This window comes from Poecilia mexicana, unplaced genomic scaffold (genome assembly GCF_051168715.1).
Source record: "Poecilia mexicana isolate PSO_F unplaced genomic scaffold, ASM5116871v1 scaffold_5, whole genome shotgun sequence".
Classification (NCBI taxonomy): domain Eukaryota; kingdom Metazoa; phylum Chordata; class Actinopteri; order Cyprinodontiformes; family Poeciliidae; genus Poecilia; species Poecilia mexicana.
In genome coordinates this window covers 20,345,872-20,359,314 of record NW_028263374.1, presented here as the reverse complement: position 1 = coordinate 20,359,314, position 13,443 = coordinate 20,345,872, and the positions used below count along the sequence as shown (strand labels likewise).

General features: G+C 38.2%; 1 protein-coding gene across 1 annotated transcript in view; it reads left to right on the top strand.

Annotated features, from left to right (window-relative positions):
* Positions 1 to 10,969, top strand: part of iars1 (isoleucyl-tRNA synthetase 1) — a 49,366-nt gene extending 38,397 nt beyond the window's left edge. The window contains exons 27-34 of the mRNA XM_014975083.2: positions 2,004 to 2,116; positions 4,215 to 4,310; positions 5,677 to 5,853; positions 6,106 to 6,226; positions 6,390 to 6,515; positions 7,645 to 7,791; positions 8,554 to 8,706; positions 9,924 to 10,969. Of these exons, the coding sequence (XP_014830569.2) occupies positions 2,004 to 2,116; positions 4,215 to 4,310; positions 5,677 to 5,853; positions 6,106 to 6,226; positions 6,390 to 6,515; positions 7,645 to 7,791; positions 8,554 to 8,706; positions 9,924 to 10,006 (1,016 nt within the window). The 3' untranslated portion in view covers positions 10,007 to 10,969. The remainder of the gene's footprint in view (positions 1 to 2,003; positions 2,117 to 4,214; positions 4,311 to 5,676; positions 5,854 to 6,105; positions 6,227 to 6,389; positions 6,516 to 7,644; positions 7,792 to 8,553; positions 8,707 to 9,923) is intronic.
* Positions 10,970 to 13,443: the final 2,474 nt, after the last annotated feature.

The following is a 13,443-nucleotide window of genomic DNA, read 5'->3' as shown; positions in this document are numbered from 1 at the left end:
CCATCTTTTTCCAAACTACTACTATGTTATGTGTGTGTGTGTGTGTATATATATATATATATATATATATATATATATATATATATATATATATATATATATATATATATTAATATAAACATTTCAGTGAAAACTTTAGTCTACATCATGTTGTCATCCATTAATAAAATGAATGGGGAATAAAAACAAATGAGGGCTGTTAATCGTAGTACATGTCCGGTACATCAGTGGTAAAGCCTGTTTACCATTTTTATTAATGCAGATAATGAGTTAAAGCCTTTTGATAGAGATAGTTGCCAATGGGGGGTAAAGACCTTATGGCCATTTTGTGGTTTCCATAGATAACATTCCTCACTTTTACATTCGACTGGCTCTAAAAAGGATTTTTCTTGTTGATATTTTACCATCAAAAACAGATGGGCAGATGTCAAATTCTTTTCTTAATCAGTTGCTTATCAAATAATGAGCATTTTAAGAGCAACAAAGCAGTCAGTGTAAACAACAAATTCTTGCTGTAAGCGTCTGTAACCTGCAGACACACAGAGCCGGTTTATCCCTAGACTGCAATCAGTACCCGAGTTGGGATCAAAGCAGGTCAAGGTATCTTGTCTCTCCAATTATAGAAAGACGAGGAGAGCCCCCAGAGTCTCTGGAGAGCGAAACGGCAGAGGTCAGCTGGGCTGTGGGAACTTCAGATTTCCAATCACTTGCATGTTTGAAGTCAGGCCAACTGGAGGGAAAAAACAGGGAGGGATGGACCTCATACGGCATGGAAGAAAATGTTGGCAAGAAGAAACCTAAAGATGGAAATATTTGTAGTTCCACCAAGTCGAAGCACAAGAAAGATTTTTTTGTTTTTTAGCTTTAAAGTTCATGTAGAAAAACTGAATAATGCCTTATGAACAAAAATGTTTTACTGTATTATTTAAAATACCTAAAGGAAATAAAACTGTTGAAGGTAACTTGCATTCAACTTTTCAAAGAACATTAATTTCACGTTTCATGGCTCTAAAACTTGTTCCAGTCTAGATTTTAGGAGGGCAGCAGTTTCACAAGAATAACCGTCGCTTGGTAGCTATTATTGCCTTACCTGTACTTTTGATCCCATTATGTCTGATAAGATAGAAGAAAAGGGGTCAGTGCAGAAGATTGAAAAGGCAAAGAAGCAGCGAGCGACACGGGAAACCAAAGTGTGGAAATCTCCGATTAGAGAGAAACTGGGAGACTGTTTCATCCAGCCTCCAGGGGTTAACAAGTAAAAAGGACAGAGAATCGTGGCCATGCTTTAAAGGGGAGAACACAGACATTACCAATTGCTGCCATGGGCAAAATGGAGATGTGTTACAGGTAGACAGTTTTCCGCATTGTTTTAAAGCCCAGACTTGTAAGTGAAAAGAATCCTACTGGTTTTCACTTTCAAAATAATAACACTGTGAGTTCATAATCTGATGCAAAGAAAAACTGTTGATGTACTTACTGAAATTAATGAGCAGATCTAAAATTTTAAGATGGTAGTTTTTATTGGAAAGGAATTTTTACCAACATCTGCATTTATGATTACTGAAAACGAGCCTTTGGGCCTTTTGGAGAGGCGTGGTTGCTCAAATTACATAATGTGGCACTGTGCAGATGTCACAGATTCATCAAGCATAAACCAAACTTAAGGCTGTGAGAGACAATTATACTTTCATGTAGGATCACTTTAGGTTTTATGGTTTTCCCTCTTTAAAAAAAAGAAAACTGCATGCTGTATTTACTCGAGTTGTTTTTGTGTGGTACTAGAGTTAATTTAATCATTTTACCAATGTGGCCAAAAAAACAAAAAAAAAAACAAAAAAAGACTGAATGAATCTCAAAAAGGGGGAAATGCATCTTACAACACTTCATGCACGTTTCGTTCTGCATCTAACTAAAGATTTCTTTCAAACCTAATTGATTCAGGATGGTATTGTGTGTATTATTGGCTTTTGTTCAGCGTTGATTTTGTCTGGTTGAATTTACAGGGTCCATCGTGGTGGACGGCCATGAGCTCCATGAGGAGGACCTGCGGCTGATGTACACTTTTGATCAGACTTCTGACTCTGCTGCACAGTATGAAGCTCACTCTGACGCTCAGGTAGGCTTCTGATTAAAACACGGTATTCATTTTCAGAGTTGATCAGAGTGTCATTTTTATACTCTTGCACTCCTGCCGTCATCTTGTATTGTGACTCATAATGTAACTCATCTAAAAGGCGATGCTGCTGCTCTGCTGCTGCTGCACCTATCTGCCGTTTCTGTAAACGGCTTCAAGTCTCTTTGCCGCGTGCGACGTATGAAATCATTTCATGGCTAAATGGAGACATGCAGTGCGCCTTTTTCCACAGGGCCTTTCTAGTCGGTGCTCCTCCAGCCGCATACACAGCACACAGATGCACCTTATCACCAATGTACTAAACTGACTTTTTAATTCTCCTCTTTATTCACTCATTCACACAAACTATCCTGCTGTCATCTGTCTGTCTCCTTTTTCTCTCCTATATTTCTCCTTCCTTCCCACGATAAGGAGTCGACATGACTCATTGAACCATATAAGCTCCAACATTTGCTTTCTTTGCTTTAATTTAGTTTCCATACTGAGACTGCTTGAATAACCCACAGATTAATGCTTCCTCTTGTTGTGTCTCCTTTCTAACCTCCTGACATAAAAACCTTTCAATCGCCGAATAAAAAGCAGCCTGGGGAGCTGTTACTAAAATAAACTCAAATCACAAGGTGAATAAAACGTTTTTGCCACTTTCCCGTCTAAAACGGCGAGTTCCTGCAGTTTTGTGCATGAATAAAATTAATTCAGAAACTAAAATTTAAATTCCGCCTCTGCACCAATTTCTGCTCATTACAGAAACGGCAAAAATTCATAACTCTTAAAGTCAACATTTAAAGGTCAGCACAGTAGGTTTTGTGTCAGTGTTAAGTAACGTTCTCATCCTCTCTTGAATCTTTAGGAGAAATTACAGATTGCAACAGATTAAAAAAATAGTTTAATTGATACGTCATTTGCATGAACATGTGTTATTAAAACATTCTGAATGCAGAAACTAAATGTTTTCAATCATCGTACTCTAGCAGCTAGTGTTGAGTAACCCTGGTTTATGACAACGCAATATTTATCTCGATCCACGGCCGAGTATCTGACACTTTGAAGGCACTCACCACAATTTAAATTGAATCGATGTGTTTATCAACCAAATACAACAGAAAGTGGTTTGTTATAAGATAATTTGGGATGATGCAGCAAAAGAATGCTTGGCTCATATCAACAAGTCAGGTACACACAATTAGAAAATCACTACTCAGCATTTTAAAGGAAATGATTTCCCCTCTATAAAAGTAGTCAGGTTTCAAACAAATCTGAAATCTTTTTTTACTTTATGGAAAATGTGAAGATGGAGACCTGGAAGAGGTAGAAGAAGGCTGGTTGGTTTTAACATTGTTTGGGCAGATTGAGTCATTTACTTTTGAGTGGAACAAGATAATTTGCACTTAAATATGTGTTTATAAGTAACTGAATATTTAATCGTGTCTTTGCTTTCTTTTACTTGACGCTGTAGTCATTGTTTGTCGACTAGATCAGAGGGAAATAAACTGCACTCTCCCGGTGAAAGTGATAAAAAGCCTTTCAGTTTATTTTGGTGCACAGGCAGCAGTCATCTTCCCAAACAGTTAAAGCCAGTATGTTGGAAAATAAAATAACTCCACAGCAGAAATGGCAGCAGAAGGTGTTGATTCATAGCTTTGCAGACTTGATGCAACCAGATTTGCTCCAAAAACACTTGCATTTGATCACAGCTGCTGTACGAATGCTGCACTTTCATCGTACTGCTACGCCTGTCAGGAACAAAACGGTTCATGTTCAGGTATCTACTAGGAACCATCATAGTAATGTCTGTATACATAGTTAATATGTTGAATTTTTGTTTTTAGATTTCACTTTCAATCGTAAAATGAAACTTTTAGAAATTTAAACTGACTGATTTAGCATTAAATCCTGTTTTTAGAATGTATTTTTTGCTAATTATCAATTTAATTAAAGTCTCTTACAGAAAGAGTGAAAGTGGAACAAAAAAAAAATCATGAATAGTGCTTTTTGTATCCAGCATCTCTCTGTCATCAGTTGGGTTAGCTTTGAGGTTTGTGATTGGTTGTGATTGTGTGTTTCTCTTCCTGCCTTTCAGGTGCTCGTGCTGTTGGACGTGACCCCAGACCAGTCCATGGTGGACGAGGGCGTTGCCAGAGAGGTCATCAACCGCATTCAGAAGCTACGCAAGAAGGTGGGGCGTTTATTTCAGGAGCACCACCGGCTCCTCGAACCGGGCTGACACATAACAAACTAGTACTGAATTCTGCGATCCAGTGTTTGATAGCTGGGGTCACAGTTGGAAGGGTCACTGTGTTTCTTTGGAGGCTGAGGACTCTGGAGGTTTTTAGTTTTTTTTTTTAATTAGATCTTTAAATAAAAATATTTATTCAGAACATGACATCCTGTTTTTTCCAAAGAACTTGCCATTCTAATCCTTATTCCTGCAGCTGTACAGTAATAAAATCGCTGAAACATTTTATCTAAGTTTTTCTCCACCTTTAATCACCCCTCCCTTCCTCTTTATGTCCCACTCTATTATCAGGGCGGTTTGGAAATCTTTCCACTACAGCGTCACAGTTAGAGGTTTCTCCATCATAAGGCAGGCTTAATAGAAGCTTAATTACAGTCTGGCCCCTTTCAGATTCTCACATTGGGGCTTTTGAAGTGGTGTGGGGAGTAAAGACGGATTAGCCAACAGTGCTGCTTTGTCACAAGAAACGAGCAGTTTTTTCCGTCCCCCTATAGTAGCGTTGTGCGCTGGCGCCCGGCCAGCCTAAATTCCTCCAGTTATTTCAAACAGAGACCTGTCAGGAATTTTCCACCCTGTGGATGGGAATTAATTTTTTAGCAGTTCTGGTACATCTTGTAGTTTGTTGGTGCGTTTGGGCTGTGAAACAGGGGTCAACGTTTCCTTGATCTGACGCACTCCGAGTACGAATTTAATCAGGTGGAGGACCTTGTCCAGGGAAAACCTATAAAACTTTTCCCCCATTGATTGACTGCTGCTTTGTATCTTGCTTCTCCTGCCCTTGAGCTGCACGCTACAGCAGAGGTGTGTTTCCAAGCGCGTGCACTCGCTTCCGTCAGTCAGTGTGTACGCCGGCGTGCAGATGTGCACAGCTGCATACTGTAGATTAGAATGGGATCAATGTGTTTGAATATGTCAAGGTTAGCTGGAGCCGGCAGCAAGTGATGCCAAAGCAGATGGGCTTTCATCCAGCAAAAATGCCCCGGTGTTCCTTTCTGTCTTGATTTGTTCCTGCATTGCTTTCTCCTTTGTATTCCCAAACCTTCGTTTATTTATCTTGTTGGCCGTCCGTTTCGTTTACCCTTGCCTCCTTTCCTTTCAGGCAAATGTTTTCTGCATGAAAAATGATTTGTTTTTAGTACAGTTAGTTGAAGTGCCATTCAGACGGTGCTTTTAGCAGACATATGTCCTTATAATTGCCTTCCCTCATGTTTCTAAACTCAGTGGTAACAATACAAAAACAAAACCTATGCTTTATGTTGTGCTCTTACTTACACACTTTGTAATTTTCCTCACTGTCCTGCATTAGGCACATTTGGTACCATCAGATGACATATTGGTGTACTACCGCTGCCAGCCAGAGGGGGAGTACTTGGGATCTGTGATTGAGGCTCACACTGACTTCATTCTGGCTACCACCAAGGCTCCGCTCCTGCCCTTCCCTGTCCCAAAAACTGCCAGCGTCATCATCGAGGAGAAGACGCAGGTATGGATTCATACCTGCGTCTTCAACATTTTCCTGATTAATTACTGTTTTTTTAAGTGACTATACTGTGTTTTTTTTAAATGACTGATTTGATTCCTTTGATTCAGGCTCATTTAATTCTTGAATAGATAAAACCTTTTATTTTGTTACACATCTTTCAACATTTTATTGCAATTTTTTATATCGGTGATGAATTATAGTTGAAAACATCTTTTTTGTTGCTTTAGTTAAACTTTTATTTGGATTTTGCAGCTGAAGGGCTCTGACTTGGAGTTCACAATAGTAAAAGGATCTTCGCTCTCGCAAACGAAACCAAACGGACCAGTTTGTGCATACATTAACCTCAGAGTGAAAGTCGACAACAAAGAACAAGGTAGCATAAAACAAACAAAACGGCTGATGATTCCAAGCAAATTTCAATTCGCTTTTGAATATTTAACATCCCTCTGATTTTCAGCGGCCTTGCATGTATGGCACAATTTCAGTGTGGTGCCTATGTTTGATAATCCAGCGTGGCTGTGCTTTTTGTTCTTCAGAGGGCGTAGTGTTGCTGGAGAATCCCAGAGGGGATAACAGACTAGACTTGGACAAACTGAGGAAAGTGTGCAGCAGCATCTTTGGAATCAATAACACCCAGCTCAGATTCTTCAGCGATCAAAGCGGTGAGAAATGTTTCAGATACTCAAACACATATATATCCTACCTGCATTTCCCATACCATACCTCTTTATTTATGAAGCACTTTGAAAAATAACAGGGCTGGCCACAGTGCTGTACAATAAAATTTAACGGGAAATAAACACTGGCCAGAGAATAAAAAGTACACAAACGCACACAAGTTAAAAACCTTGGTTAAAAAAAAAAAAAGTAGTAAAAACAAGAAATACAACTATAACAAAGAATAAAAGCATTATAAATTCAAACCGTTAGGGTTGTGAACAATCATTCCTCCATTACCATCTCCTTTTAACACTCCCCTCATTTATCTTTATCCGTTAATCATCAGAATCTATAGTGATCAAAGTCCAAATAAATGTATAACCACATCTAAACCCAGGAATGGCACAATTTCAGTGTATTGCCTGTGTTTGATAATCCAGTCAAACACAGGATAATCCAGTCAAACACAGTTATTCAGGGCTAGAGCCCTGAATAACTTGAAATACTGAAGGAAATGATACAAAAAAATTTCATAAAATGCCTAATGAATGTTGAGAAAAATGACACTTTTCAGAATAGAAACTAAGGCTGGGTTAGGTTAGGTGAGAGGATAATCCAAATTAAATCAGACCTTTACTCAGCCCTCGATGTTGGCTGTTAGAGGTTTGAGTCCCATCCTGGCTTTGCTACATGTCTTCCCCCTTTTCTCACAACCCACTTTCATATATTACAACTGTCAAGAAGAGGCCACTGGAGCTGACAAAACCTGTTTTCAAAAACCCCGGCAAACATAAGTGTGTTTTTGATATTTTATGTGTTAGACCAACAAAGAATGGTTCCTACTTATTGAGCATAGTTTTAAGTTTGGCTGTTCTGTCCCTTTATGAAAATGAAGTGCAACCAATTGTATTCTGAACTCAGTATTAGCAAAGCACTTCACAAATCTGTTCTTATTAATGAGGTGGAGATACTTTGTGAGGTACAGCTAATCTTCACAAACTACATTTATATTTCTGTGCATAAATAAACAAGAATGCGTATAAAAGCTGTGGATCGATTCGTCTTTTCCAATTCAGATAAAACCCACAGGGACATTCCTTTGCTGATATTTCCTTCTCTGTGTTTTTGCAGAATTGACCAGCAGCGCGGACCTCCAGGCCTACAGTGGCAAAACGTTGTTGGTGACTTCAGGCCCCTCCCCTCCCGGCGCCGTGCCCACCGCCGACACCCTGCTGTGTCCCTATGTAAACCTGTTACTGTGGAACGCAGTGCCGGCTGGTGAGAAACGCGTTGGGTTTGCTTTTGTTGATGAATAAGGCATGCGTTTTGTAATTATAATCAACAAATCTGTGCGATTATTTGCTAAATGTGTTATTATAATCAGAAGCCATTAGAGCTTTTATTTATTTATTATATTACATAACTTACGGCTGAATAAGAGCTGATAGTTTCTTCCTGATTCATTTTCCCAGTGACTCAACACTTTAATGTAAGCTCTTATGCTTTGGAAAGCTTTGGCAAGGTTGAGATGTTTTATTAAAGGTGCCACATTCATATTTTAAACATCTCCTGACTTTAAAATGATACTTTGACATTTTTTGGTTTTCTGACTTGCTCTGGATCTCAGGAACTTTGGAAGATTGATGCTCTTTGATTTCAGTTGCAGAAGCAGCTAAAACAAATCTATATTTTTGTCCCTGCACAGTTCTGTCAGAGTGTTGGCGAAGTAACGTTAGAAAGATAAAACTGTGTAAATATACCAGTGGCATCTATGTTTTGATTCATCACCCCAAAATCCTCCAGTTATTCATTTCAGTTTATTAATAAACTGTAACTTTGGACAGGTTTTTACAAAAGGTGTCCAGCTACTATGCAGCTAATAAAATACAGTCTTTGAATGTAAATATGCAAATTTTCATTCTTTTCTCCATGTTTAGTCCCTTTCACTGTTTCTCTTGGTCTTTCTTTCCCACTGATTTGGTTGATTACAAATTTGTGACTGTGGTGTGTTACTCACATCGCGCTTTCTCTCTGGTTTAGAGTGCCAGGCTGGAGATGCTGGCACCCTCTTGCTGGTGAACCCAGTTGGTCGGAATGAGCTCGACCACTCCAGTCTGCTCTCTGAGGCTGCCAAGCTTTTCGGCCTCCGCGGCAGACGCATCAAACTCTACCTGGACCACCATCTTACCAGTGGTAATGTTCAAAGCAAAATTGACAATAACCATAAAACAAAACTCAACTATTTTAGGGAGACGACAACATTCAATGGTGACTGCAGCTGTTTTACGTGGAGTTAGTTGTAGCAGCAGTTTCTTGGTGCGTTTTCTAGATTGTAAATGTTCCTCAGTAACTTGTAATGCTCTTGCACAAAATACTGGAATGCCTATTGTGCATTTTGTTTGTCTTAGCTCTAAAATATCTCAAACAGTTGAGCAGCAGAATGCTCACAGTGCAGTGGACACAGCCATTTTCAACAGCCTATACTTTTAAACTTTAAATTTTGCTCACATTCTGATTATGCTGCATCACTTTAGGCTGCAACAACTTTTTTGTCTGTGAGCTTAAACTTCACTTCCAAATTAAAATCAGCAAAAGAAAAGGACCTGCGGTGTCTGAATTATATCTAGCGGACTAAAGTTCCATCTTCTGAATTATTAAAGTTAGTTGAATACATTTATTTAAAACATCGTAGCAGGAGCTGCACATGTTTTACTAAGTAAAGATTGAAGGAAAGCACCTATTCATAATCAACATTTACCTCACTTCAGTCACTAGATGTGACTTTTTAATCTCACCTGTCGGAGAGGCTCTATCCGTCAAGCTGAATGTTGCATTGCCAAGAAAAGTGTGTTTTTATGATACTTGGAACATAACAGCCAACAAATATTCTATGTGAAATTGTCATTTAAGGCTTCCTTTCAACAAATGCTGATCATATTTTCCAAACGTATTGTGCAGCACTACATGCTAATGCATGATCTAAAGCTATTTTTCAATTTAAGCTTTGGAAATTGTAAAGCATTTTTAAGAGATCATGTCATGTTACATTGTCTTGAAAGTAGGGCTGAGTGATGAATCAATTTTAATTTTAATCAATTAATCCAATTTTCTGCTTGTAAAGTTTACTTTATTTTATTTTATTTTTTTTTTTTCAAACTTTGAATTCAGGTCATTTGCCAGAAGGAATGACTGAAATAAAAACAATTTTTTGAAAATATTTTATTTCATTTGTATTTTTCTTTTTTTCGAACAAAAGATAATTTTCTTTTTTATTAATATTGAAAATTGGATTTTGTATGGGTAAAAAAGATCTTTTATTTTTGACCCATCTCGCCAAGTCCTACAAAAACAACAATGTTTCCAAGTATGAATGTAATATATGGATATTTGTTCTTTTTTTTTTTTTCCAGAACTGCCTGCTGAATCATCGGTAAAATCTCTCCACACCAAAACTCTGTTTGTGAGAGTTTTTCCAACCACCGCTGAAGCATAGACCAACCCAAGCCACTTAAAGGACATTTGTCTTTGAAGCGATCCCTTTAGCTGAGTTTTCTAACCCCCCCAATGATGCAAAAGAAGTAAATTACAGTTTAAAATGTGTAGATCCTTTTTTTATTGCTTTGAAAAACCCGATTCAAACGAGGTTTATCTGTCAAATTCACTCAACAGCTTGACTTCAAAAACACGTCCATGTTGTAAAAGATGTTTAAATGTGTTAAACAGCGTTCCGAATATATGTGTTGATGAACCATTCGGGTGTAGATTTTTGTCCTTGACCACAGGACATCTTATTAGACTCTCACATTCATCCGCCAGCCGAGTGACTCACAGATGCTGGATCTGCTTCTGGTGGGCCAACAGTTTACACGCTTCACTTGAGGATCAACCCACCACAACGTCTGCATGACTGTTCCTACTTACAGGGGAATAAACTCTGCATAGATCATCCGCTGCTGACAGAAGCTGTCATCACCAACTGGAAACAGTTTGGAGCAAAGTGAGAAACTCTGAAATTACAATGTCAAAGGTTCATTCGTGCCATATTAGAATATTTCTTTTTTCCTCAGTAACTCATTTGAGGAAAGGTTCCAGGAAATGGTCTAACTCGATTAACTGTCACTGTTACCGATGGCTGATTTTCTTTATTATGGTAATGATGCAGGTTACTTTGCTTCATGGCTTATTTGCAGTGTGCTTAGTCCACAGTAATTATATTTTGGCACATAATTGCGAAAGGAATTTGGGCCATTGTGAATTTAACAGATAAACCTATTGTGCTCGTTACAGAGGGAGTTCTCAGACAATGAAGGAGGTATTTAAAGGGTGAAATGGATTTTGGGGGCTGCTGTACTTCAGGGACACAAAGGGTTCTGTCATTTAAAAAAAAAAAAAAAGCAACGAATGGATAATGTAATATTTTAAGCGACAAGAAGAATAAATCAAAGGTGACTAAGAATCTACATGTTCTTTTCTTTCTGTTCTCAGACTTCCTAATGGCAGAGGGAGACACAATGTGTGGGACTCTGCAGTCTGACTTCATTGCAGTCTTATAAAAATGGGCCTCACTTTTATTATTTAGGCTGGGACGTTTTGACCGACTTTGATTTAGTTTAGCAGCAAGGTCAGAGAACAAATACAATAAAGTGGATTATAAGAGCTCACAGCAGTACAGAAAAAATATGAATATGAGATTTGGGGAAGTACTTTGCTTTCTTGACTTGAATTAAATGCGAAAACGCTCACATTTATTCCTCAGTAATGAAACTACAGCTTGCAACCACATTGCTTAAAGTGAATAATTCTACTAACCTGGTGCTGTATAGAGATATCAAGGCCTTCAACCATCACAGCATATCTAAGACAATGTCTTAGAGTAGCAAGTTAAAAAAGTTCTTTTTATTTATTTATTTTTTTGTATTTTGTTCAGACTTTTTCTAACATACCAGGGGTGCCCAAATCCAGCCCTCAAGTTCTGCTGACCTGCAACTTTCAGCTGCATCTCTTTTCCAACACCTGAATTAAGGGACTGAATTACCTCATCAGCATAGCATTCAGCTGTGCAGAGGCATTGTAGCAAGCCGTTCGTTTCTTCCAGGTAGTTGGAGAAGAGGATGCATCTAAAAATTGCAGGATACGCCTGGACTGGATCATCCCTGCAGTAGATGAATGCACAATTGGGAATGGAAGGCAAATAATGCATGGTTTAACATTATACCGCTACACAGTGAGGGTAGAATGCTGTCCAACTGCATATTTCTGCAGTTGGACAGCACAAACATACAGAATCTGAAAAGGTTTCCTGATTCAGTCTTTTGTGAAACTGTTTTTTCAGTGCATCTCTCTACCCTCCTTACAGATCTAGAGGATGACATTTTTGCCCAATTTTCCTCCACCCTCGTCTCAAATCTTTCAACAACTCAGTCCATCTTTTCCCTGCACTTAAGAAGATGCATCCCCATGGCATGGTGCTGCCACTACCATGTATCACAATATGAAATATATATGTGCTTAAGGCTTCCTTTCAACAATCATTTACATGAGGCTAGTCTTGAGTCATTTAATTGTACCGCATATTTTCACTGGTTTAGACGAAGCAGCCTTTGCACCAACCATTGAATCTATTGTAATTTTCCTAGTAAAATTTTACATTTAATATAATTTTCAATTAAAATTTTAGAAAGCTGTATGGCTTTTCTGTGTGGGATGGTAATTTTGATGTATACTTGTTCCACATCCTACAGGTTCTGTTTGCTACCCTGACTTTTTTTCTTTAGTTCACTTCCACCATATCAAAAAGAGGGGTGTTAATTTCAGACATTATGTTCTACTAAATGGTTCTGCAAAAAAGAACAAACAAAAACAAAACATGACCAGTAATTTTTTTAAAAAAGAGAACAAATACTTCAATATTCATGTTTGGTTTTTCACGAAATGCTAAAGTGGTACTAGCTACCACTGTAAGACCAGTCGGTGTCTCACTGGCGTTTTGCGTATGTAGAGATGCAGCCTCTTTGATTTTGATTAACAAAGAGGTTGAGGTAACTTGTAATTATCTGTGCAATGGCTGACTACAAATTGATAATTAATGTACATCCAAATTAAAACTCAGTACAGTATTAATCTTCCATTCTGCTAAATCTCATAGCCATTCTTCTCCTGCAGGCTGCATCACCACCAGCAGTGTATCGTAAACTGATGCAGTTCATGATGTATCGCAGCATCCACAGTTGGACAGCAGAAACATGGATTTTGTGTTTGTCGTCTCTTTCCGACCCTTTAGTGCAATCAGCATCCCTTAAGCATTCCTTTGCTAAACTTCAGTGAACAGTGACTGCCAAAAAAACAAAGTTTAGCTGTAGCTCACAAAAGCAGCGGTGTTTTCTTAAAGATGTAGGCCAGTAAGGCATGTTTGCGGCTAATCTGTGTTGAAGAAATATGTGCTGCGTAATGGAAAACTAAATCAATTTTCAACTCCCTGCATGTTGCCTACTACAATATGACAGCTGAAAATGTACCTTAAAATAGCAGGATAAGCGGATCAAAGTAGACGTATAGCAGCAGTAATGTCAGATGCAAATAGTGTGAGCTCAGGGTTAATAAAATAATGCAAAACTTATTTAAGCTACAAGCAACAGGCTTGCTGGATCATTGAAAATGAAAAAAAAAAAGAAAACAACAGAAAAACTATTTAATGGGTTAAATCCAGTCAGCATCTTGATATTTTTTGGCTTGTATTCGATGGTTTACGCAGATTTCTGATGTTAATTTCTGGTAAATAAGACCTGTTTCTTTCCTAAATGTTTTGACGCCTGGACATTTTTATGATTTTTATATGTACATGTTGGAACAGATGATTGTGGCGCAGTCAGCCATCAGGAAATTAAACCCAGTATAAGTAAGTTGTGCTGAGCTTCACAAGTCTGTCCATTA